The following is a 26,422-nucleotide window of genomic DNA, read 5'->3' on the forward strand; positions in this document are numbered from 1 at the left end:
CCCCAGGGCGAGCAGATGTACCGCAGGTGGGACGGACAGACGGACAGGGGGACAGACAGACAGGGGGACAGACAGACGGACAGGGGGAAGGACAGACGGACAGGGGGACAGACAGACGGACAGGGGGACAGACAGACGGAGAGGGGGAAGGACAGACGGACAGGGGGATGGGTGGGCAGATGTACCACAGGTACCAGGGGGACACACGGACAGTCGGGGGTCAGGGGCCGGCCGGCCGGAGGGACAGACAGACAGAGGGATGGACAGGAGGAGGGATGGACGGATGGACAGATGAAGTGATGGGCAGATGGACAGGCAGACAGATGGACAGATGGACGGATGGGTGGATGATGGATGGATGATGGATGATGGATGGATGGATGGATGGATGGATGGATGGATGGATGGATGGATGATGGATGGATGGATGGATGGATGGATGGATGGATGGATGGATGGGTGGATGGAGGGATGATGGATGGATGGATGGATGATGGATGATGGATGGATGGATGGATGGATGGATGGATGGATGGGTGGATGGAGGGATGATGGATGGATGGATGGATGGATGGATGGATGGATGGATGGGTGGATGACGGATGACAGATGATGGATGGATGGATGATGGATGGATGATGGATGGATGGATGATGGATGGATGATGGGTGGATGATGGATGGATGATGGATGGATGGATGGATGGATGGATGGATGGATGGATGGATGGATGATGGATGGATGATGGATGATGGATGGATGGTGGATGGATGGAGGGATGATGGATGATGGATGGATGGATGATGGATGATGGACGGATGGATGATGGATGGATGATGGATGGATGGATGGATGGATGGATGGGTGGATGGAGGGATGATGGATGGATGGATGGATGATGGATGGATGGATGGATGGATGGATGGATGGATGGATGGATGGGTGGATGGAGGGATGATGGATGGATGGATGGATGGATGGATGGATGGATGGATGGATGACGGATGACAGATGATGGATGGATGGATGATGGATGGATGATGGATGGATGGATGATGGATGGATGATGGGTGGATGATGGATGGATGATGGATGGATGGATGGATGGATGGATGGATGGATGGATGGATGGATGATGGATGGATGATGGATGATGGATGGATGGTGGATGGATGGAGGGATGATGGATGATGGATGGATGGATGATGGATGATGGACGGATGGATGATGGATGGATGATGGATGGATGGATGGATGGATGGATGGATGGATGATGGATGGATGGATGGATGGATGGATGGATGGATGGATGGATGATGGATGGATGGATGGATGGATGATGGATGATGGATGGATGATGGATGGATGGATGATGGATGATGGATGGATGATGGATGGATGGATGATGGATGGATGATGGATGGATGGATGATGGATGGATGGATGATGGATGATGGATGGATGGATGATGGATGGATGATGGATGGATGGATGATGGATGGATGGATGATGGATGATGGATGGATGGATGATGGATGGATGATGGATGGATGGATGATGGATGGATGGATGATGGATGATGGATGGATGGATGATGGATGGATGATGGATGGATGGATGATGGATGGATGGATGATGGATGATGGATGGATGGATGATGGATGATGGATGGGATGGATGGATGGATGGATGTGGGATGGATGGATGGATGGATGGATGGATGGATGGATGGATGGATGGATGTGGATGGGATGGATGGATGGGTGGATGGAGGGATGGATGGACAGCGGACAGGTCCCTGTGGACAGACGGGCGGGTGGCCCCCGTGCCATGCCGTGCCCCCCGTGCCATCCCCCCTCAGGGTGTACCGCCTGCACGAGCGCCTGGTCGCCATCCGCACCGAGTTCAACCTGCGGCTCAAGGCCGGCGCGGCGGTGACGCCGGTGACGGCGCCGGTGGCGGCGGCGGCGCCGCGGCCGCGCGCCGAGCTGGACGAGGCGACGCTGCGGTACCTGCAGGACCTGCTGGGCTGGGTGGAGGAGAACCAGCGGCGCCTGGCGGGCGCCGAGTGGGGGGTGGACCTGCCCACCGTGGAGTCGCACCTGGCCGGGCACCGCGCGCTGCACCGCTCCATCGAGGAGTTCCGCGCCAAGATCGAGCGGGCGCGGGCCGACGAGGTGCGGGAGGGGGGGGGGATGGGGGGCACTGGGGAGGTGCCTGGGGGTGCTGGGGGATGCTGGGGGGAGATGCCGGGGGGGGATGCCAGGGGGGATGCCAGGGGATGCCATAGAGGTGCTTGGGGGGGTGCCAGGGGATGCTGGGGGGATGCTGGGGGGGTGCCATGGGGGCACTGGGGGGCATGCCAGGGCATGTTGAGTGGGTACCATGGGGGCACTGGGCGGGATGCCAGGGGTGCTGGGGGTTGATGCCAGGGGGGATGCCAGGGGATGCCATAGAGGTGCTTGTTGGGGTGCCAGGGGATGCTGGGAGGATGCTGGGGGGTGATGCCGGGGGGGCACTGGGGAGGTGCCTGGGGGTGCTGGGGGGATGCCGGGTGGGGATGCCGGGGGTGAGCCCAGGGGATGCCATAGAGGTGCTTGTTGGGGTGCCAGGGGATGCTGGGAGGATGCTGGGGGGTGATGCCAGGGGGGCACTGGGGAGGTGCCAGGGGGGCACTGAGGGGGTGCTGGGGGGATGCCGGGGGGGGATGCCAGGGGGGATGCCAGAGGATGCCACAGAGGTGCTTGGGGGGGTTCCAGGGGATGCTGGGGGGGTGCCAGGGGGGCACTGGGGGGGATGCCAGGGGATGCTGGGGCGGTGCCAGGGGGGCACTGGGGGGGATGCCAGGGGATGCTGGGGGGATGCTAGGGGTGCCAGGGGACACTGGGGAGGTACCAGGGGTGCTGGGGGGATGTCAGGGGTGCCAGCGGAATGCAAGGGCGATGCTGGGGGGTGCCCAGGGGATGCCAGGGTTGGGTGTGATGGGGATACCAGGGGGGGATGCCAAGAGGTGCCAGGAGGGTGCCAGGGGGATGCTGGAGGGGTGCCCAGGGGATGCTGGGGGGATGCTGGGGGTGGGTGCCAGGGGGGACACTGGGGAGGTGCCAGGGGATGCTGGGGGGATGCCGGGGTGGATGCTGGGAGGGTGCCCAGGGGATGCCATAGAGGTGCTTATTGGGGTGCTAGGGGATGCTGGGGGGGTGCTGGGGATGCTGGGGGGGATGCTGGGAGGGTCCTGGGGGGATGCTGGGAGGGTGTCGGGGGGATGCTGGGGGGATCCTGGGGGGATGCTGGGAGGGTGCTGGGAGGATGCTGGGGGGGTCCTCGCTCACCGTGCCACCCCCCCAGGCGCAGCTCTCGCCCGCGTCCCGCGGCGCCTACCGGGAGTGTCTGGGCAAACTGGACCTGCAGTACGCCAAGCTACTGGTGAGGGGCATGGGACTGGGGGGCTGGGGGGCTACTGGTGAGGGGCATGGGACTGGGGGGCTACTGGTGAGGGGCACGGGACTGGGGGGCTGGGGGGCTACTGGTGAGAGGCATGGGACTGGGGGGCTGGGGGGCTACTGGTGAGGGGCATGGGACTGTGGGGCTGTGGGGGCTACTGGTGAGGGGCATGGGACTGGGGGGCTACTGGTGAGGGGCACGGGACTGGGGGGCTGGGGGGCTACTGGTGAGGGGCATGGGACTGGGGGGCTACTGGTGAGGGTCACGGGCTGGGGGGGGCTACAGGTGAGGGGCATGGGGCTGGGGGGGGGCTGGGGGGATTGGGGGGTTCGGGGGGGTTGGGGGGGGCACGGAGGGTGAGGGTGGGATTAGGGTGGTGGGGAGGGGGTTGTGGGGGGATTGGGGGGGATCGGGGGCTGGGTGGGGGGATGGGGGAGGGGGTTTGGGGGGCTGTGGGGTTTGGGGGGCGATGCCAGGGGGGTGCTGGGTTTGGGGGGATGTGGGGTTGGGGCTGTGGGGCCGTGCTGGGGGGTTGTGGGGATTTGGGGGGCTGTGGGGGCTCAGGGGGCTGGGGGGCCATGGGGATTCGGGGGGCTGTGGGGGGCTCAGGGGGCTGTGGGGTCGTGGGGATTTGGGGGGCTGTGGGTCCGTGCTGGGGGGGCTGTGGGGATTTGGGGGGCTGTGGGGGCTCGGGGGGCTGTGGGGATTTGGGGGGCTGTGGGGGCTCGGGAGGCTGTGGGGATTTGGGGGGCTGTGAGGGGCTCAGGGGGCTGGGGGGCTGTGGGGGTTCGGGGGGCTGTGGGGTTGGGGCTGTGGGGATTTGGGGGGCCATGAGGATTTGGGGGGCTGTGGGGTTGGGGCTGTGGGGCCGTGCTGGGGGGCTGTGGGTGCTCGGGGGGCTGTGGGGTTGGGGCTGTGGGGGGGCTCAGGGGGCCGTGGGGATTTGGGGGGCTGTGGGGTTGGGGCTGTGGGGGGTTGGGGGGCCGTGGGGATTCGGGGGGCTGTGGGGGGCTCAGGGGGCTGTGGGGATTCGGGGGGCTGTGGGGTTGGGGCCGTGGGTGCTCGGGGTGCTGTGGGGTTGGGGCTGTGGGTGCTCAGGGGGCCGTGGGGGGCTCAGGGGGCTGTGGGGCTGTGGGGGTTTGGGGGGCCGTGGGTGCTCGGGGGGCCGTGGGGGCTCGGGGGGCTGTGGGGTTGGGGCTGTGGGGGCTCGGGGGGCCGTGGGTGCTCGGGGGGCTGTGGGGTTGGGGCTGTGGGGGTTTGGGGGGCCGTGGGGCCATGCTGGGGGGCTGTGGGTGCTCGGGGGGCTGTGGGTGCTCGGGGGGCTGTGGGTCCGCCCGCGGCTCCAGCGCCCCCCGTGCCCCCCAGAACGGCTCCAAGTCGCGGCTGCGGCACCTGGAGACCCTGCAGAGCTTCGTGGGCGCGGCCACGGCGCAGCTGCTGTGGCTGAGCCAGCGCGAGGAGGAGGAGGTGGCCTTCGACTGGAGCCACCGCAACCCCAACGTGGCGGCCAAGAAGGAGGCCTACTCCGTACGCCAGGCCGCGCCGCGCCGGGGGGCCGGGGGGGGCTTGGGGACCCCTCTGAGCACTGGGGGGGGCTTGGGGGGGATGCTCAGGGACCCCTGCCCTGCCATGGGGAGGCTTGGGGACTCCTCTGAGCCCTGGAGGGGGCTTGGGGACCCCTGCCCTGCCATGGGGGGGGGCTTGGGGACCCTTCTGAGCCCTGGGGGGGTTTGGAGGGGATGCTCAGGGACCCCTGGCCTGCCTGGGGGTGTCTGGGGGGGCTTGGGGACCCCTGTCCTGCCATGGGGGGGGGCTTGGGGACCCCTCTGAGCCCTGGGGAGGGGGCTTGGGGACCCTGCCCTGCCCTGGGGGGGGCTTGGGGACCCTCTGAGCCTGGGGGGGCCTTGGGGGGATGCTCAGGGACCCCTGTCCTGTCCGGGGGGGGGCTTGGGGACCCCTCTGAGCCCTGGGGGGGGGTCTGGGGGGGATGCTCAGGGACCCCTGGCCTGCCTGGGGGGATCTTGGGGGGAGCTTGGAGACCCCTGGGGACCCCTCTGAAGCCTGGGGAGGTGCTTGGGGACCCCTGCCCTGCCTGGGGGTGTTTGGGGGGGATGTTTGGGGACCCCTGCCCTGCCTGGGGGTGTTGGGGACCCCTGTCCCACCTGGGGGGTTTGGGGGGGTGCTCAGAGACCCCTGCCCTGCCTGGGGGGGTCAGGGGTGGGTGCTCAAAATCCCCCAGCCCCCTCCCTTACCCCGCCCCCCCCATTACCCCCCCCCCAGCCAGGTCACCACCCCCCTCCCCTGCTCCCAGCCCCCCCCCCCAGCGCATCCCCCACAGCCGCAGGGTGCTGGGGTGGGGGTGTGGGGGGGTCACCCCCAGGTGCTCAGCCCCCCCCCTCTGCCCCCCCCCAGGGTCTGATGCGGGAGCTGGAGCTGCGGGAGCGGCGGATCAAGGAGCTGCAGAGCGAGGGGGAGCGGCTGCTGCGCGAGGAGCACCCGGGCAGACAGACCCTGGAGGTGGGGGGCTGGGGGGCTGGGGGACTGGGGGGGCTGGGGGAACTGGGGGGGCTGGGGGGGCTGGGGGCTGGGGGGGCTGGGGGACTAGGGCAAACTGGGGACCTGGGGGGACTGGGGGGACTGGGGGGGGACTGGGGGGAACTGGGGACCTGGGGGGGACTGGGGGGGCTGGGGGGAACTGGGGGGGCTGGGGGGGGTGGGGGGACTGGGACCTGGGGGGGCTGGGGGGAACTGGGGACCTGGGGGGGCTGGGGGGGCTGGGGCGAACTGGAGACCTGGGGGGGCTGGGGGGACTGGGGACCTGGGGGGGCTGGGGGGGCTGGGGGGACTGGGGGGAACTGGGGACCTGGGGGGACTGGGGGGAACTGGGGGGGCTGGGGGGACTGGGACCGGGGGGGGCTGGGCGTGTGGGGGGGCTGGGGGACTGAGGGGGCTGGGGGTGTGGGGGGGCTGGGGGAGCTGGGGGGCTCAGTGGGGCTGGGGGGGATGGGGTTTGGGGGGGCTGGGGGTGTGGGGGGGCTGGGGGAGCTGGGGGGCTCAGTGGGGCTGGGGGGGATGGGGTTTGGGGGGGCTGGGGGTGTGGGGGGGCTGGGGGGACTGGGAGGAGGTGGGGGTGTTGGGGTTCAGGGGACTGGGGAAACTGGGGACCTGGGAGGGCTGGGGGTTTGGGGGAGCTGGGGGGCTCAGGGGGACTGGGGGGAGCTGGGGTTTGGGGGGGGGCTGGGAATGTTTGGGGTTCAGCAGGACCTGGGGGTTTGGGGGAGCTGGGGGGCTGGGGTTTGGGGTTTGGGGGGCCTGGGGGGCTCAGGGGGGACTGGGGGGAGCTGGGGGTGTTGGTGTTTGGGGGGGCTGGGGTCTCAGGGGGGCTGGAGGGGGATGGGGGTGTTGGGGGGGGTTGAGGCTTGGGGGTATCTGTGGGGTTGGGGGGCTGTGTTGTTGGGGTCAGGGGGGGTGGTACAGGCTGTGCAGGTGGTACAGCCGGTACAGGCAGAGCGGCACAACAGGCGGGACAGGGGACAGGGGACAGGCGGGACAGGCGGGACAGCCGGTGTGGTACAGGCAGTGCAGGTGGTACAGGTGGCAGGGTACAGGGGGCACATCACACCCTGTGCTCTGCCTGTCACAGGCGGGACAGGGGACAGAGGACAGGGTACAGGTGGTACAGGCGGTATGGCACAGGCAGTGCAGGTGGCACAGGCAGTGCAGGTGGCACAGGGGGCACATCACACCCTCTGCTCTGCCTGTCACAGGCGGTACAGGCGGTGCAGTGCAAGTGGTACAGGCGGTACAGGCGGCACGGTACAGGCGGTACAGGCGGTACAGGCAGTACAGCACAGGTGGCAGGGTACAAGCAGCGGGGTACAGGCAGTACAGGCAGCAGGGTGCAGGCGGCGAGGCACAGGCGGTGTGGTACAGGCAGCCGGGCACAGGCGGTGTGGTACAGGCAGCAGGGTACAGGCAGCAGGGTGCAGGCGGTGTGGTAGAGGCAGCAGGGTGCAGGCAACAGGGTGCAGGTGGTGTGGTACAGGCGGCTGGGCACAGGCGGCCGGGCACAGGCGGCCCTGACAGCCGGTGCCGCCTGTCGCAGGCGTTCCTGGCGGCGCTGCAGACGCAGTGGAGCTGGATGCTGCAGCTGTGCTGCTGCGTCGAGACCCACCTGAGGGAGAACACCGCCTACTTCCAGGTACCCCCACAACACCCCAACAACACCCCAACAACACCTCAACAACACCCCACAACACCCCGACAACACCCCAACAACACCCCAACAACACCCCCACAGCACCCCCACAGCACCCCAACAACACCCCCACAGCACCCCAACAACACCCCAACAACACCCCCACAGCACCCCCACAGCACCCCCAAAACACCCCAACAACACACCAAAAACACCCCAACAACACACCAAAAACACCCCCACAACACCCCCACAGCACCCCCACAACCCCAACAACACCCCCACAACACCCCAACAACACCCCCACAGCACCCCCACAACACCCCAACAACACCCCCACAGCACCCCCACAGCACCCCCACAACACCCCCAAAACACCCCAACAACACACCAAAAACACCCCAACAACACACCAAAAACACCCCCACAACACCCCCACAGCACCCCCACAACACCCCAACAACACCCCCACAACACCCCAACAACACCCCCACAGCACCCCCACAGCACCCCCACAACACCCCAACAACACCCCCACAGCACCCCCACAACACCCCACAGCACCCCCACAACACCCCACAACACCCCAACAACACCCCAACAACACCCCCACAGCACCCCCCAACCCCCCCCCAGCCCTGCCCCAAACACCCCCAAACCCCACCCCAACACCCTCAACCCCCCTTGCCCCCCCAAACCTTCCAAAATCCCCTCAACCCCCCCCAAACCTTCCCAACACCCCCCTTAACCCCCCAAACCCCCCCAAACCCTCCCAAACACCCCTCAACCCCCCCCTCAAAGACCCCCCTCACCCCCCCTAAACCCCCACCCCCAGCACCCCAACCCCACCCTAACACCCCCAAAACCCCCCTAAACCCCCCCAAACCCCATACCAACACCCCCTAACATCCCTTAACCCCCCTAAAACCCCCCAACCTCCCATCACCCCCCCAAACCTTCCCCAAACCCCCCTTTCTCCCCCCAAATGCCCCCAACACCCCCAAAACCCTTCTAATCCCCCCCAACACCCCCATAATCCCCATAACCCCCCCCAACGCCCCACCTTACCCCCCCAATCCTCCCCCAAACCCTTCCCCCGGCATCCCCAAACCTCCCAACCCCCCTGACCCCCCCGTGCCCCCCAGTTCTTCTCGGAGGTGGGGGAGGCGCGGGAGCAGCTGCGCCGGGCGCAGGAGGCGCTGGAGCGGCGCGGAACCTGCGACCGCGGCACCACGCCACGCGGCTGCAGGACCTGCTGCAGGACTGCCAGGTAGGGACCCCACCGGGACCCCCAGCATGGGACCCCCCCGGGACCCCCTGGACACACAGCCTGGGACCCCCCCGGGACCCCCCCAGACACCCAGCCTGGGACCGCCCCCCCGGGACCCACCCTGGGACCCCCCCCGGACACCCAGCCTGGGACCCCCCCGGGACCCCCCCGGGACCCCCGACCCCCAGCCTGGGACCCCCCCTGGACCCCCCCCCGGACACCCAGCCTGGGAACCCCCCGGGACCTCCCCCCGGACCCCCAGCCTGGGACCCCCCCTCGGACCCCCCCAGGACACCCAGCCTGGGAACCCCCCTGGGACCTCCTCTGGGACACCCAGCCTGGGACCCCCCTGGACCCCCCCCGGACACACAGCCTGGGACCGCCCCCCCGGGACCCCCCCCCGGACACCCAGCCTGGGAACCCCCCGGGACCTCCCCCCGGACCCCCAGCCTGGGACCCCCCCTCGGACCCCCCCCGGGACTCCCCCCGGACACCCAGCCTGGGACCCCTCTGGGACCCCCCCGGACACCCAGCCTGGGAACCCCCCCGGACCCCCCAGCCTGGGAACCCCACCCTGACCCCCCCCCCCCGGGACACCCCCAGACCCCTCCGGACACCCAGCCTGGGAACCCCCCCAGACACCCAGCCTGGGACCCCCCCGGGACACCCCCAGACCCCTCCGGACACCCAGCCTGGGACCCTCCCTGGACCCCCCCCGGACACACAGCCTGGGACCCCCAACCTTCCCCCCCCCGCCCAGGACCACCCCCGGACCCCCAGCCTGGGACACCCACCCTGACCCCCATCCTGGACACCCAGCCTGGGACCCCCCCAGGACACCACCCCGGGGACCCCCACCCTGATCACCCCCGGGACCCCCAGCCTAGGACTCCCACCCTGACCCCCCCCACACCCGGACACCCAGTCTGGGACCCCCAGCCTGACCCCCCCCCACCCAGACCCCCAGCCTGGGACTCCCACCTGGGACCCCGCCCTGGATCCCCGCCCTGGGAACCCCCACCCCGGGACCCACACCATGGGCAGAGCCCCCTGCCCCATGGCAGCGGGGTCCCCCCGACCCCCCTCCCCAGCAGCAGGGCCCCCCCAGCCCCCCGACCCCCCCCCCCGGCAGCAGGGCCCCCCCAGCCCCCCTGACCCCGCTGTGTTCCCCCCGTGCCCAGGAGCAGAAGGAGCAGCTGCTGGAGCTGGAGGGGCAGCTGGGGGGGCTGCGGCGCCGCGCCCAGACCATCGTCCAGCTGAAGCCCCGCGACACCGGGACCCCCCCCCAGGGCCAGATCCCCCTCCAGGCCGTCTGCGACTACAAGCAGATGGAGGTACGGGGGGGCTGGGGGGACCTGGGGGCTCATGGTGGGGACCTGGGGGGCTGGTGGGGAGCTGGGGGCTCAGGGGGCTGGAGAGGAGCTGGGGACAAGGGTTTCGGGGAGCTGGGAGGGAGCTCGGGGGGGTGCTGGGGGGTCCAGGGGGACGGGCAGGAGCTGGGGGGGAGCTGGGGGGGGGCTGGGGGGGGCCGGGGAGGAGATGTTTGGGGGGCTGTCAGGGACCTGGAGGGCACAGAGGGCTGGAGAGGAGCTGGAGGGCATGGGGGGCTGGGGGGGGCGTGGGGGGCTGGAGAGGAGCTGGGGGGGCTGGGGAGTAGCCTGGGGGGCCAGGGTGCTGGCAGAGAGCTGGGGAGGAGCTGGAGGGGGCCTGGGGAGAAGTTTGGGGGGCTGTCAGGGACCTGGATGGCACAGAGGGCTGGAGAGGAGCTGGGGGGCATGGGGGGCTGGGGGGGGCGTGGGGGGCTGGAGAGGAGCTGGGGACATGAGGGGCTGGGGTGGGGTGTGGGGGGCTGGGGAGGAGCTGGGGGGCTGGTGGGGGGCGGAGGGAGCTGGCAGGGAGCTGGGAGGCGTGGGGGGCTGGGAGGAGCTGGGGGGCACGGAGGGCTGGCGGGGGGGTCGGGGGCAGGGAGGAGCTTGGGGGCTGTCAGGGAGCTGGGGAGGGGTGCTGGCTGACGCCCCCCGTGCCCCCCGTGCCCCCCAGATCACGGTGCACAAGCAGGACACGTGCCGCCTGCTGAGCGCCGCCCAGACCCACAAGTGGCGGGTGCTGAGCGCGGGGGGCAGCGAGGCCGTCGTGCCCTCCGTCTGCTTCCTCGTGCCCCCCCCCAACCAGGAGGCGCTGGACGCCGTGCAGGGGTGAGCCCGGGCTGGGACCCTCCCCAGTCCCCCTCCCCAATCCTCATCCCATCCGCATCCCATCCCCAATCCCCATCCCCATCCCCATCCCCATCCCATCCCATCCCATCCCCATCCCTGTCCCCATCCCCATCCCCATCCCCATCCCATCCCATCCCCATCCCCATCCCATCCCCCTCCCATCCCATCCCATCCCCATCCCCATCCCCATCCCCATCCCATCCCATCCCATCCCATCCCATCCCATCCCATCCCATCCCCATCCCATCCCATACCCACCCCATGCCATCCCATCCCATCCCATCCCCATCCCATCCCCCTCCCATCCCATCCCATCCCATCCCATCCCCATCCCCATCCCATCCCCATCCCATCCCCATCCCATCGCCATCCCATCCCATCCCATCCCATCCCATCGCCATCCCATCCCATCCCATCCTGGTGTCCCCATGGCACCGCCTTATTCCCACCCCCCACCCACGTGGTCCCCACCTCCCCCCACTCACCACCCCTCCCCCCCAGGCTGGAGGACACCCACCGGCACCTCCTGGAGCTCTGGCAGCAGCTGCACCAGGACCTGCGCAGCCTCCTGGCCTGGCAGCTGCTCACCCGCGACATCCAGCAGATCCAGTCCTGGACCCACCTCACCGTGAGTGTCCGTCCGTCCCTCTGTCCGTCCCTCCCCTCATCCCCCCCGGCCGGCTGGGCAGGGCTCTGACAGCCCCCTGCCCGCAGCTGCGGTCGGTGCCGGCGGAGGAGTGCCGGCAGGCGCTGCGCAGCCTGGACACCCACTACCAGGACTTCCTGCGGGAGAGCCAGGACTCGCGGCGCTTCCAGCCCGACGACCGGCTGCAGGCCGAGCGCGACTACGGCGCCTGCGCCCGCAAGTACGAGCTGCTGCTGCGCTCGCACCAGCAAGGTGAGGGGCTGCCCACGGGGGGCTGCGGCGCGGCCGGGGGGGCTGGGGCACGGCTGGAGGGGGCTGAGCCATTCCCTCCCTGTGCCGTGCTCCCTGGGGTGCCAATGGGGCTGGAGGGTGCTGAGCCATGGCTGGAGGGTGCTGAGACATCCCCTCCCTGTGCTGTGCTCCCTGGGGTGGCAATGGGGCTGGAGGGTGCTGAGCCACAGCTGGAGGGTGCTGAGCCATCCCCTGCCCGTGCTGTGCTCTCTGGGGTGCCAATGGGGCTGGAGGGGGCTGAGCCATCCCCTCCCTGTGCCGTGCTCCCTGGGGTGCCAATGGGGCTGGAGGGTGCTGAGCCACAGCTGGAGGGTGCTGAGCCATCCCCTCCCCGGACCGTGCTCTCTGGGGTGGCAATGGGGCTGGAGGGTGCTGAGCCACAGCTGGAGGGTGCTAGGACGCAGCTGGAGGGTGCTGAGCCATCCCCTCCCTGTGCTGTGCTCCCCTTGGGGTGCCAATGGGGCTGGAGGGTGCTGAGCCATCCCCTCCCTGTGCTGTGCTCCCTGGGGTGCCAATGGGGCTGGGGGGTGCTGGGATGCAGCTGGAGGGTGCTGAGCCATCCCCTCCCTGTGCTGTTCCCCCATGGGGTGCCAATGGGGCTGGAGGGTGCTGAGCCACAGCTGGAGGGTGCTGAGCCATCCCCTGCCCGTGCCGTGCTCTCTGGGGTGCCAATGGGGCTGAATGGTGCTGAGCCATGGCCGGAGGGTGCTGAGCCACCCCACTGTGCCATGCTCCCTGGGGTGCTGATGGGGCCAGAGGGTGCTGAGCCAGAGGGTACTGAGCTGGAGGGTGCTGAGGAGCTGCAGGGTGCTGAGGAGCTGGAGGGTGCTGAGGACCCGGAGGGTGCTGAGCTGCAGGGTGCTGAGGAGCTGCAGGGTGCTGAGGAGCTGCAGGGTGCTGAGCCGGAGGGTGCTGAGGAGCTGCAGGGTGCTGAGCCGGAGGGCGCTGAGCCGGAGGGTGCTGAGGAGCCGGAGGGTGCTGAGGAGCTGCAGGGTGCTGAGCTGCAGGGTGCTGAGGAGCCGGAGGGTGCTGAGCCGTCGCCCGTGTCCCGTTGCAGGCGAGCAGGATGAGTCCCTGTGCCGCAGCTTCATCTCGGAGCTGCAGGACATCCGGCTGCGGCTGGAGAGCTGCGAGAGCCGCACGGTGCATCGGCTGCGGCTGCCGCTGGACACCGACCCACTGCGCGAGTGCGCCCAGCGCCTGGCCGAGCAGCAGGTGGGTTACACGTGTGTGTAATGACATGTGTGTGTGAGCACACGTGTGTGTAATGACATGTGTGTGTGATCATGTGTGTGAGCTCTGACACCGACCCGCTGCGCGAGTGCGCCCAGCGCCTGGCCGAGCAGCAGGTGGGTTACACGTGTGTGCAATGACACGTGTGTGTGAGCACACGTGTGTGCAATGACATGTGTGTGTGATCATGTGTGTGTGAGCTCTGACACCGATCCGCTGCGCGAGTGCGCCCAGCGCCTGGCCGAGCAGCAGGTGGGTTACACACGTGTGTGTAATGACGTGTGTGTGTGAGCACACGTGTGTGCAATGACATGTGTGTGCAATGACACGTGTGTGCAGTGGCACGTGTGTGTGATCATGTGTGTGAGCTCTGACACCGACCCGCTGTGCGAGTGCGCCCAGCGCCTGGCCGAGCAGCAGGTGAGGCACACGTGTGTGTGTGTGTGTGTGTGTGCGTGTGAGCACACGTGTGTGTGTGTGAGCTCTGACACCGACCCGCTGCGCGAGTGCGCCCAGCGCCTGGCCGAGCAGCAGGTGGGTTACACACGTGTGTGTAATGACGTGTGTGTGTGAGCACACGTGTGTGCAATGACGTGTGTGTGATCGTGTGTGAGCTCTGACACCGACCCGCCGCGCGAGTGCGCCCAGCGCCTGGCCGAGCAGCAGGTGAGTTGCACACGTGTGTGTGTGTGTGAGCACACGTGTGTGCAATGACATGTGTGTGTGAGCACATGTGTGTGTGTGTGAGCACATGTGTGTGCAATGACATGTGTGTGTGATCGTGTGTGTGAGCTCTGACACCGACCCGCCGCGCGAGTGCGCCCAGCGCCTGGCCGAGCAGCAGGTGAGTTGCACACGTGTGTGTGTGTGTGAGCACACGTGTGTGCAATGACATGTGTGTGTGAGCACATGTGTGTGTGTGTGAGCACATGTGTGTGCAATGACATGTGTGTGTGATCGTGTGTGTGAGCTCTGACACCGACCCGCTGCGCGAGTGCGCCCAGCGTCTGGCCGAGCAGCAGGTGGGTTACACATGTGTGTGTAATGACACATGTGTGCAATGACACGTGTGTGTGTGTGTGAGCACATGTGTGTGCAGTGACACGTGTGTGTGTGTGTGTCTGTGTGTGTGAGCTCTGACACCGACCCACTGCGTGAGTGCGCCCAGCGCCTGGCCGAGCAGCATGTGAGGCATGTGTGTGTGTTAGCACACGTGTGTGCAATGACACGTGTGTGTGAGCTCTGACACGTGTGTGCTCTGACACCAAGCTGCTGCAGGAGTGCACCCAGTGCCTGGCCGAGCAGCAGGTGAGTACATGGGGGTGTGTGTGTGCAATGACACACGTGTGTGTGAGCGTGTGTGTGTGCAATGACACACGTGTGTGTGTGTGATCGTGTGTGTGCAATGACACACATGTGTGTGATCACGTGTGTGAGCTCTGACACGTGTGTGTGACCTGACACCAACCTACTGCAGGAGTGCGCCCGGCGCCTGGCTGAGCAGCAGGTATGTTACATGTGTGTGCAATGACACGTGTGTGAGCTCTGATACGTGTGTGCTCTGACACGGAGCCGCTGCGGGCGTGTGCCCAGCGCCTGGCCGAGCAGCAGGTGAGCACGGGGGGGTGTGAGTGTGTGTGTGCTGGCACATGTGTGTGCTGGCACACGTGTGCGCCGACACGCTTGTGCGACATGCCAGGACACACGTGCCAGTGGGGTTCACTCCTGTGTTCACACGCTTGTGCAACGTGCCAGGACACGTGTGCTGCTGGGGTTCGCTCCCACGCCTTCCCCTCCGGGGCCAGGCTGGTGCCGGCGTTGGGCACGGGCCGGTGCCGGGGATGGGCACAGCGTGGTGCTGGCATTGGGCACGGCGTGGTGCCGGTGTTGGGCACAGCGTGGTGCCAGCATTGGGCATAGCGTGGTGCCGGCGTTGGGCACAGAGTGGTGCCAGTGCTGAGCACAGCGTGGTGCCGGCATTGGGCACGGTGTGGTGCCGGTGTTGGGCACAGCATGGTGCTGGCATTGGGCACGGCGTGGTGCCGACGTTGGACACAGTGTGGTGCTGGCATTGGGCACGGCGTGGTGCCAGCGTTGGGCACGGCGTGGTGCTGGCATTGGGCACGGCGTGGTGCCAGCGTTGGGCACAGCATGGTGCTGGTGTTGGGCACGGCGTGGTGCTGGTGTTGGGCACAGTGTGGTGCCAGCATTGGGCATGGGGTGGTGCCAGGAATGGGCACGGCGTCGTGCCGGTGTTGGGCACAGCGTGGTGCCAACATTGGGCACAGCGTGGTGCCGGGGGTGGGCACGGCATGGTGCCGGGGGTGGGCTGGCTGGCACTGGGGGTGGTCAGGGACTGAGGGACCCCCCCTGTCCCCCCAGCAAACGCACCAGGAGCTGGAGGGGATCCGCAGGAGCCTGGACACGGTCAGCGAGAAGAGCAGCGAGGTGCTGGCGCAGCCGGAGCCGGCGGGCTCGGCGCCGGTGCTGCGCTCCGAGCTGGAGGTCACCCTGCAGAAGATGGAGCAGGTCTACAGCCTCTCCAGCATCTACCTGGAGAAGTGAGCGCTGCGCCGGAGCCGCGGCCCCCCCACCGCCCCCACCGCGCCCGTGGCTGGAGTGGGGTCCTGGGGAGCTGGACTGGCCCATCCCAGTCCCAATCCCATCCCCATCACATCCCAATCCCATCCCATCCTAATCCCCATCCGAGTCCCCATCCCCATCCCAATCCCATCCCCACCCCCATCCCATCCTAATCTCCATCCCAGTCCCCATCCCCATCCCAATCCCATCCCCATCCCTGTCCCATCCCCATCCCCATCCCATCCCATCCCATCCCATCCCATCCCATCCCATCCCCAACCCCAGCCCATCCCATCCCCATCCCTATCACCATCCCATCCCACTCCCATCCCCATCCCCATCCCACCCCCTCCCCAGTTCTCCATCCCATCCCATCCCATCCCATCCCATCCCATCCCATCCCATCCCATCCCATCCCCTCCCCAGCTCTCCATCCCATCCCAATCCCATTCCATCCCTTCCCCTCCCCAGCTCTCCAGCTCATCCCAATCCCATCCCATCCCATCCCATCCCATCCCATCCCATCCCATCCCATCCCCAGCTCTCCATCCCATCCCATCCCATCCCATCCCATCCCCTCCCCAGCTCTCCAGCTCATCCCAATCCCATTCCATCCCATCCCATCCCCTCCCCAGCTCTCCAGCTCATCCCAATCCCATTCCATCCCATCCCATCCCCTCCCCAGCTCTCCATCCCATCCCATCCCATCCCATCCCATCCCCTCCCCAGCTCTCCATCCCATCCCAATCCCATTCCATCCCATCCCATCCCCTCCCCAGCTCTCCAGCTCATCCCATGCTCTCCGCAGGCTGAAGACCATCAGCCTGGTGATCCGCAGCACGCAGGGAGCTGAGGAGCTGCTCCGGAAGTACGAGGAGCAGCTGAAGGACGTGCAGACGGTGCCGGCCGATCTCCAGGAGCTGGAGGCCAGCAAGGCCGAGCTGAAGGTAACGGCTGCGCCGGCGCCGGCACCGGGCCGGAGGGGGTGGGATGCTGGTGAGGGCAGGAGAAGGGGATGGGATGCTAGAGGTGGGTGGGATGTCGGTGAGGGGTGGAGGGGTGGGGGGCTGGAGAAGGGGGTGGGATACCAGTGAGGGCTGGAGGGGTGGGGGGCTGGAGGGGGTGGGATACCAGTGAGGGCTGGAGGGGTGGGTGGCTGGAGAAGGGGGTGGGATGCCAGTGAGGGGTGGGGGGCTGGAGAAGGGGGTGGGATGCCAGTGAGGGGTGGGGGGCTGGAGAAGGGGGTGGGATGCCAGTGAGGGGTGGGGGGCTGGAGAAGGGGGTGGGATACCGGTGAGGGCTGGAGGGGTGGGGGGCTGGAGAAGGGGGTGGGATGCCAGTGAGGGCTGGAGGGGTGGGGGACTGGAGAAGGGGGTGGGATGCCAGTGAGGGCTGGAGGGGTGGGGGGCTGGAGAAGGGGGTGGGATGCCGGTGAGGGCTGGAGGGGTGGGGGGCTGGAGAAGGGGGTGGGATGCTGGTGAGGGCTGGAGGGGTGGGGGGCTGGAGAAGGGGGTGGGATACCAGTGAGGGGTGGGGGGCTGGAGAAGGGGGTGGGATGCCGGTGAGGGGTGGGGGGCTGGAGAAGGGGGTGGGATGCTGGTGAGGGCTGGAGGGGTGGGGGGCTGGAGAAGGGGGTGGGATGCCAGTGAGGGGTGGGTGGCTGGAGAAGGGTGTGGGATGCCGGCGAGGGTCCGGCGCTGACCCCCCCGGCGCTCCCCGCCGCAGCGGCTGCGGGCGCAGGCGGAGGGTCACCAGCCCTTCTTCGAGACGCTGGAGACCGACCTGAGCAAGGCCAAGGACGTGAACGAGCGGATGGTGCGAGGCCACAGCGAGCGGGACGTGGACCTGGAGCGGTACCGGGAGCGGGTGCAGCAGCTGCTGGAGCGCTGGCGCGCCGTCCTGGCCCAGAGCGACCTGCGCCAGCGCGAGCTGGACCAGCTGGGCCGCCAGCTGCGCTACTACCGCCAGAGCTGCGACGGGCTGCGGCGCTGGATCCAGGACGCCAGGCAGCGCCAGGAGCAGCTCCAGGCCGTGCCCATCACCGACAGCAACAGCGTGCGGGAACAGCTGCTGCAGGAGAAGGTGCGGTGCCGCGCGGGGTGGTGCCGGCGGGGCAGTGCTGGTGGTGCGGTGCTGGCGGTGTGGTAGTGTGGTGCTGGTGGTGCAGTGTGGCAGTATGGTTCCAGTGGTGTGGTGTCTGTTGGCGGTTTGGTGCAGTGCCGGCAGTGCAGTGGTGTGGTGCTGCGGTGCGGTGCCGGCAGTGTGGTGTGGTGCCAGTGGTGTGGTGGTGCGGTGCAGTGGTGCAGTGCAGCAGTGTGGTGGTGCGGTGCTGGTGGTGCAGTGTGGCGGTATGGTTCCAGTGGTGTGGTGTCTGTTGGCGGTTTGGTGCAGTGCCGGCAGTGCAGTGGTGCGGTGCTGGTGGTGCAGTGTAGTGCCAGCAGTGTGGTGGTGCAGTGCGGTGCCGGCAGTGTGGTGTGGTGCCAGTGGTGTGGTGGTGCGGTGCAGTGGTGCAGTGCAGCAGTGTGGTAGTGCGGTGCGGTGCCGGCAGGGTGGCGGCGGTGCAGCGGGGCGGTGTGGCGGGGCAGAGGTGCGGTGCCAGCAGTGCAGTGTGGTGGTGCAGTGCCGGCGTGGTGGTGCGGTGTGGCAGTGCGGCGGTGCAGTGCCAGTGGTGTAGTGTGGTGGTGTGGTGCTGGTGGTGTGGCGCGGTGCGGCAGTGTGGTGGTGCCGGCAGTGCAGTGGTGCGGTGCCAGTGGTGCGGTGTGCTGCTGGCGGTGTGGTGCCAGCAGTGCAGTGTGGTGCCGGCGGTGTGGTGTGGTGGTGCAGTGCAGCGGTGCGGTGGTGCGATGCGGTGCCGGCAGTGCAGTGTGGTGCCGGTGGTGCTGTGTGGTGGTGCAGTGCAGCGGTGCGGTGCAGCGGTGCGGTGGTGCGGTGCGGTGCTGGCAGTGCAGTGTGGCAGTGCAGTGCCAGAGGTGCCGGTGGTGCAGTGTGGTGCCGGTGGTGCTGTGTGGCAGTGCAGTGCAGCGGTGCGGTGGTGTGGTGCGGTGCCGGCAGTGCAGTGTGACAGTGCAGTGCCGGCGGTGCCGGTGGTGCAATGTGGTGCCGGTGGTGCGGTGTGGTGCCGGCGGTGTGGTGCGGTGGTGCGGTGGCAGCAGTGCAGTGTGGTGCCAGTGGTGCTGTGTGGTGGTGCAGTGTGGTGCTGTTGGTGTGGTGCGGTGCTGGCAGTGCAGTGTGGCAGTGCAGTGCCGGCGGTGCCGGTGGTGCAGTGTGGTGGTGCAGTGCAGCGGTGCGGTGGTGCGGTGCTGGCAGTGCAGTGTGGCAGTGCGGTGCTGGCGGTGCCGGTGGTGTGGCACAGCGGTGGCACCGGGGCGCTCGGCGGTGCCCGGCTGCGGCGGGGCGGGTGTGGGGGTCCTGAGCTGACCCCTCCCCAATATCCCCCCCCAGGAGCTGCTGGAGGAGTGTGACCGCAACAAGGAGAAGGTGGAGGAGTGCCAGCGCTACGCCAAGCAGTACATCGACGCCATCAAGGTGCGGGGGGCCCGCCGGGAAGGGGCCGAAGGGGCTGGGGGTGCCAGAGGGGCTCGCCAGGGCCAAGGATGCTGGGGGGGGCACCAAGGATGCTGGGGGGTGCCAAAGATGCTGGGGGGTGCCAAAGATGCTGGCCAGTGCAAAGGATGCTGGGGGGTGCTGAGGATGCTCACTGGTACCAAGGATGCTGGATGGCACCGAGGATGCTGGGGGATGCTGAGGATGCTGGGGGTGCACCAAGGATGTTGGGGGGTGCTGGGGTTGCACTGAGGATGCTGAGGGGTGCTGGGGTTGCACTGAGGATACTGGTGGTGCTGAGGATGCTGGGGGGTGCTGAGGATACTGGGGGGTGCACTGAGGATGCTGGGGGGTGCTGGAGGTGCTGGGGGTGCACTGAGGATGCTGGAGGGGGTGCACTGAGGATGCTGAGGGTGCACTGAGGATGTTGGGGGGTGCTGGGGGTGCACTGAGGATGCTGCAGGGGTGCTGAGGATGCTGGGGGTGCTGAGGATGCTGGAGGGGGTGCACTGAGGATGCTGGGGGGTGCTGGGGATACTGGGGGTGCTGAGGATACTGGGGGTGCACTGAGGATGCTGGGGGGTGCTGAGGATACTGGGGGTGCACTGAGGATGCTGGGGGGTGGTGGGGGTGCACTGAGGATGCTGGGGGGTGCTGGAGGTGCTGGGGGTGCACTGAGGATGCTGGGGGGTGCTGAGGATGCTGGGGGTGCACTGAGGATGCTGGGGGGTGCTGGGGTTGCTGGGGGTGCACTGAGGATGCTGGGGGGTGCACTGAGGATACTGGGGGTGCACTGAGGATGCTGGGGGGTGCTGAGGATGCTGAGGGTGAACTGAGGACCCCTCTCCCCACAGGACTATGAGCTGCAGCTCGTCACCTTCAAGGCTCAGGTGGAGCCGGTGGCCTCGCCGGCCAAGAAGCCCAAAGTGCAGTCTGCATCTGACAGCATCATCCAGGAGGTGAGGGGGGCTGCACCTCCTGCGGGGTCCCTGGGCCCCCCATGGGTCCCTGGGTCACCCCACAGGTCTCTGGGTCACCCCACGGGTCCCTGGGTCACCTCACGGGTCCCTGGGCCCCCCATGGGTCCCTGGGCCGCCCCATGGGTCCCTGGGATACCTCACAGGTCTCTGGGTCACCCCATGGGTCCCTGGGACACACGGGTCCCTGGACCACCCCACAGTTCCCTGGGTCGCCCCACAGGCATTTGGGCCACCCCACGGGTCCCTGGGACACCCCATGGATCCTTGGGTCACCCCACGGGTCCCTGGGTCACCCCCCAGGTTCCTGGGCCACTTCACAGGTCCCTGTGTCACCCCATGGGTCCCTGGACCACCCCACAGGTCCCTGGGTCACCCCACAGGTATCTGGGCTGCCCCATGGGTTCCTGGGCCGCCCCACAGGTCCCTGGGTCACCCCACAGGTCCCTGGGCTGCCCCATGGGTGCCTGGGCTGCCCCGTAGGTCCCAGCCTGTGCCTGGGCTGGGCGGCTGGAGCTGGGGGGGCTGAAAGGGTGGGCGCAGGGGGGCTGCCGTGCTCCTGAGCCCACCCCACTGCCGGGGGGGGCAGCCGGTCTGAGCTGGGGGGCCGCGGCGGTGCCGCCCCCCAGCCGGTGCTGAGCGCCGCGCTCTGCCGTAGTACGTGGACCTGCGGACGCGGTACAGCGAGCTGACCACGCTGACCAGCCAGTACATCAAGTTCATCACCGAGACGCTGCGGCGCCTGGAGGAGGAGGAGGTAGGGGAGCCGCGGCACACGGGCGCGGTGCCGGCACAGCACCGGCTGCCTTCTCCCCACCGCCTAACACCGGGTCCCTGATGGCCACCGGCACACCCCCCATCACTAACACGGGGTCTGCAGACCCTTCACCCCGCTCCGGGCTGGGCACCCCCCACCCACCAGCCTGAAGCTGTTGGCTCTGGGCGCAGCGGGTCGGCGAGCCGGGGTGGGCGGCACAGGGAGCCGGCACCGTGGGGCTGCGGTGGGGCTGGCGGTAGGAGGCACTTCCCAGATACACGCGGCGCAGCCGGCACCTGCATGGCCGCTGGGCACGGGCGCCGCGGGCCGGAGCCCCCCCGGGCTTGGGGGTCTCGGTGTAACCTCTCTAACTCTTGGTTTCTGCCCCCCTACCCACCCACCCCCCCTGGAGTCGAGCTGCTTTGCCGGTGCTTTTGTCTTGGGGGATGGTTGTGTTGGTGGGGATCTAATGGAGGGTAAATAAAACCAGGAGGACTCTGGCCTCCCCGCACCAGGTACTCACCCCCCTGCATGTCCCCCCCTCCCCACGGCACCCCCTCTGCATCACCCCCACAGCCTGCACTCCCCCCGGAGAGCCGCTCCTCCCACGCTGCTCACCCTCCTCCCACGCTGCTCACCCTCCTCCCTCGCTGCTCACCCTCCTCCCACACTTCTCACCCTCCTCTGCCTCCTCTCCCTTCAGCCCTCGCTGGGGTGGCCTGAGGGGTCCCATCTCTGTGGCATGAGGGGTCTGGCTCCCCCCCCCGCGTACGCTCCTTGCTCGCGGTGCATGCGGCGCCCCGTGGTACGGCCCTGAGCCGCGTCCCCTCTTCAGCACACCGTCGGTGAAGGGGGCTCCGGGCAGCATGGGCCGGACACCGGGTCGCTCTTCCACGTCCTCACAGCTTTCCTGGCCACCCACTCCCCTCTGCTCCCCTCCGGTCTCTCCCCGCGGCGCCAGCACCTCCCTCTGGCACGGGGAGCCACGGCGCGCACGGCAGCGGGGCTCGGGCACGGTGTGGTGTTGGTTGGCCAGCTGCTGCTCACATCTGTCTCCATCGCCTCGGGCTTCGCTCACGCTCTGTCCCTCCTTCCCCGTGGGCCACGGGCCGTCCCGCTTCTGGTGCTGCTGTCTGCGCCCCGCTGCCCGCCTGCGCCGCGCTGCGTGAGACGCCGCAGCCGCACGCGTGTCCCCCCCTTCTCTGCCATATGTTCTTCTGGAAGCCGGTGCCACCGCCTGAGCTGGCGGGGAGCCCCGGGGACCCCCGAGCCATCCATCCCACTTGCATCCTCCGCCCCCGGAGCGCCCCATCTCTTGGTGGCGCGTGGTTGTGCCCGGCGCCGCGGCTCTGGTCGCATCCCTTGTGATTTGTCTCTCTTCTTCCCCCTCTCTCTCTCTCTCTTGTTTTCTCTCCGCACCCTCTTCCCCCCCGCTCCAGAAAGCCGCCGAGAAGCTGAAGGAGGAGGAGAGGAAGCGGCTGGCGGAGGTGGAGGCCCAGCTGGAGAAGCAGCGGCAGCTGGCCGAGGCCCACGCCAAAGCCAAGGCGCAGGCGGAGGCGGAGGCGCGGGAGCTGCAGCTCCGCATGCAGGAGGAGGTCACCCGGCGGGAGGTGGTGGCCGTGGACGCCGAGCAGCAGAAGCAGAACATCCAGCAGGAGCTGCTGCAGCTGCGGCAGAACTCCGACCACCAGATCCAGTCCAAGGTGAAGCTGATCGAGGAGGCCGAGCACAACCGCAAGAAGGTGGAGGAGGAGATCCGGCTCATCCGCCTGCAGCTGGACAGCACCGAGAAGCAGCGGGCGGGCGCCGAGACGGAGCTGCGGGAGCTGCGGGCCCGCGCCGAGGACGCCGAGCGGCAGAAGCGGCAGGCGCAGGAGGAGGCCGAGCGCCTGCGGCGGCAGGTGAAGGAGGAGAGCCAGAAGAAGCGGGAGGCGGAGGAGGAGCTGAAGCGCAAGGTGCAGGCCGAGCGGGACGCGGCGCGGGAGAAGCAGAAGGCGGTGGCCGACCTGGAGAAGCTGCGGCTGCAGGCGGAGGAGGCCGAGCGGCGGATGCGGCAGGCGGAGGCCGAGAAGGAGAGGCAGATCCAGGTGGCCCAGGAGGTGGCCCAGCGCAGCGCCGAGGCCGAGCTGCAGAGCAAGCGGCTCTCCTTCGCCGAGAAGACGGCGCAGCTGGAGCTGTCGCTGCAGCAGGAGCACATCACCGTCGCCCACCTCCAGGAGGAGGCCGAGCGGCTGAAGAAGCAGCAGCTGGAGGCCGAGCAGTCGCGGGAGGAGGCCGAGAAGGAGCTGGAGCGCTGGCGGCAGAAGGCCAACGAGGCGCTGCGGCTGCGGCTGCAGGCGGAGGAGGTGGCCCACAAGAAGGCCCTGGCGCAGGAGGAGGCCGAGAAGCAGAAGGAGGACGCGGAGCGGGAGGCCCGCAAGCGCGCCAAGGCCGAGGAGTCGGCCCTGCGGCAGAAGGAGCTGGCGGAGGAGGAGCTGGAGAAGCAGCGGGAGCTGGCGGAGGGCACGGCCCAGCAGAAGCTGGCGGCCGAGCAGGAGCTGATCCGGCTGAAGGCCGAGATGGAGAACGGGGAGCAGCAGCGCCTGCTCCTGGAGGAGGAGCTGTTCCGGCTGAAGACGGAGGTGAGCGAGGCCATCCAGAAGAGGAAAGAGGTGGAGGAGGAGCTGGCCAAGCTGCGGGCGGAGATGGAGGTCCTGCTGGAGAGCAAGGCCAAGACCGAGGAGGAGTCGCGCTCCACCAGCGAGAAGTCCAAGCAGCGGCTGGAGGCCGAGGCCAGCAAGCTGCGGGAGCTGGCCGAGGAGGCCGCCCGGCTCCGCGCCCTCTCCGAGGAGGCCAAGCGCCAGCGGCAGCTGGCGGAGGACGAGGCCGGCCGGCAGCGGGCCGAGGCCGAGCGCATCCTGAAGGAGAAGCTGGCCGCCATCAACGAGGCCTCGCGGCTGAAGGCGGAGGCGGAGATCGCCCTGAAGGAGAAGGAGGCGGAGAACGAGCGGCTGCGGCGGCTGGCGGAGGACGAGGCCTACCAGCGCAAGCTGCTGGAGGAGCAGGCGGCCCAGCACAAGCAGGACATCGAGGAGAAGATCGCCCTGCTGAAGCGCTCCTCGGAGAGCGAGCTGGAGCGGCAGAAGGGGCTGGTGGAGGACACGCTGCGGCAGCGGCGCCAGGTGGAGGAGGAGATCCGCGCCCTCAAGGCCAACTTCGAGAAGGCCTCGGCCGGCAAGACCGACCTGGAGCGGGAGCTGAGCCGCATCCGCGGGGAGGCCGAGGAGGTGCAGCGCAGCCGCGAGCAAGCTGAGCGGGAGGCCGAGCGGCAGCGGGCGCTGGCGCTGGAGGAGGAGGGCCGCCGGCGGGAGGCCGAGGAGAAGGTGCAGGCCATCCTGGCGGCCGAGGAGGAGGCCGGGCGGCAGCGGCGGCTGGCCCTGGAGGAGGTGGAGCGGCTGAAGGCCATGGTGGAGGAGGCCCGTCGGCAGAAGGAGCTGGCCGAGAGGGAGTCGGAGCGGCAGATCCAGCTGGCGCGGGAGGCGGCGCAGAAGCGGATCGCGGCGGAGGAGAAGGCCCACCTGGCCGCCGTGCAGCAGAAGGAGCAGGAGCTGCTGCAGACCCGGCAGCAGGAGCAGAGCCTCCTGGACAAGCTGCGGGACGAGGCCGAGCGCGCCCGGCGGGCGGCCGAGGAGGCCGAGTTCGCCCGCAGCAAGGCCGAGCAGGACGCCAGCCTGTCCCGGCAGCGGGTGGAGGAGGCCGAGCGGCTGAAGCAGCGGGCGGAGGAGGAGGCGCAGGCCAAGGCCGAGGCGCAGGCCGACGCCGAGAAGCTGCGGAAGGAGGCCGAGCTGGAGGCGGCCAAGCGGGCGCAGGCGGAGCAGGCGGCCCTGCGGCAGAAGCAGCTGGCGGACGCCGAGATGGAGAAGCACAAGAAGTTCGCCGAGCAGACGCTGCGGCAGAAGGCGCAGGTGGAGCAGGAGCTGACCAAGGTGAAGCTGCAGCTGGAGGAGACCGACCACCAGAAGGGCATCCTGGACGAGGAGCTGGGGCGGCTGAAGGAGGAGGTGAGCGACGCCGTCCGGCAGAAGGCCCAGGTGGAGGAGGAGCTCTTCAAGGTCCGCGTGCAGATGGAGGAGCTGGCGAAGCTGAAGAGCCGGATCGAGGAGGAGAACAAGGTGCTGATCCTCAAGGACAAGGACAACACGCAGAAGTTCCTGGCCGAGGAGGCCGAGAAGATGAAGCAGGTGGCTGAGGAGGTGGCCCGGCTCAGCGTGGAGGCCCAGGAGGCCGCCCGCCTGCGGAAGCTGGCCGAGGACGACCTGGCCCAGCAGCGGGCGCTGGCGGAGAAGATGCTGAAGGAGAAGATGCAGGCGGTGCAGGAGGCCACCCGGCTGAAGGCCGAGGCAGAGATGCTGCAGAAGCAGAAGGACCTGGCGCAGGAACACGCCAAGAGGCTGCAGGAGGACAAGGAGCAGATGCAGCAGCGCCTGGCCGAGGAGACCGAGGGCTTCCAGAAGACCTTGGAGGCCGAGCGCCGGCGGCAGCTGGAGATCACGGCCGAGGCCGAGCGCCTCAAGCTGCACGTGGCGGAGATGAGCGTGGCCCAGGCCAAGGCGGAGGAGGAGGCCAAGCGGTTCAAGCGCCAGGCCGAGGAGATCAGCGAGAGGCTGCACGAGACCGAGCTGGCCACCCAGGAGAAGATGACGCTGGTGCACACCCTGGAGATCCAGCGGCACCAGAGCGACCAGGACGCCGAGAAGCTGCGGAGAGCCATCGCCGACCTGGAGCAGGAGAAGGAGAAGCTGAAGCGGGAGGCGTTGTCGCTGCAGCAGAAGGCGGAGGAGGTACTGGGCTCTCCGGGTCCCCCTTAGCGGTGGTGGTTCGCAGGGAGGACGTCCCTCTCCCCGGCCGTGTGGCGTGACAGCGGGCGTGAGGGTGGACGGACAGACGGCCACCGCCGTGTCCGTTCCCCGAGGAGCATTGCCGCAGCCCGTGCCCGATGGGCTCGGGGCTGGCAGCTGGCACTGTCCCGGAGGCATCACCAAGCCCCCCCACCCCAGCATCCATCCCCATCCCCATCCCTCCCTCCCATCCCTTGCCTGGTGGAGCAGGACCCCCCTGTGCGCGGGGCCGGTGCCGGGTGCGGCGAGGCAGAGCCATCATGGAGGTGTCAGAGCAGGAGCCCCCCCCCAGCTCCCGCTGCGGAGGGGTGATGCCCACCACCAGCACCGGCGTTCCGGCCCCACACAGACTCATCCCTTTCCGTAGCCAGGAGCCGGCCCCAGCCG

The 26,422-nt window shown here is 68.5% G+C and overlaps 1 protein-coding gene across 1 annotated transcript in view; it reads left to right on the forward strand.

The window, feature by feature from the left end:
- The window catches only part of PLEC (plectin), a gene marked incomplete at its 5' end in the record, with an annotated part of 36,429 nt that overhangs the window by 3,164 nt on the left and 6,843 nt on the right, over positions 1–26,422 (forward strand). The window contains 20 exon segments of the mRNA XM_084280236.1: positions 7–26; positions 1,862–2,177; positions 3,349–3,426; positions 4,810–4,971; positions 5,857–5,961; positions 7,550–7,645; positions 8,788–8,875; positions 8,878–8,912; positions 10,094–10,246; positions 10,953–11,107; positions 11,630–11,756; positions 11,843–12,026; positions 13,123–13,280; positions 15,681–15,859; positions 16,690–16,828; positions 17,607–17,963; positions 19,323–19,406; positions 20,279–20,383; positions 21,060–21,158; positions 22,598–25,978. Coding sequence (XP_084136362.1) covers positions 7–26; positions 1,862–2,177; positions 3,349–3,426; positions 4,810–4,971; positions 5,857–5,961; positions 7,550–7,645; positions 8,788–8,875; positions 8,878–8,912; positions 10,094–10,246; positions 10,953–11,107; positions 11,630–11,756; positions 11,843–12,026; positions 13,123–13,280; positions 15,681–15,859; positions 16,690–16,828; positions 17,607–17,963; positions 19,323–19,406; positions 20,279–20,383; positions 21,060–21,158; positions 22,598–25,978 — 6,021 coding nt within the window.

The sequence above is a fragment of the Gallinula chloropus genome, assembly GCF_964237585.1.
Source record: "Gallinula chloropus genome assembly, chromosome: 2".
Taxonomy (NCBI): domain Eukaryota; kingdom Metazoa; phylum Chordata; class Aves; order Gruiformes; family Rallidae; genus Gallinula; species Gallinula chloropus.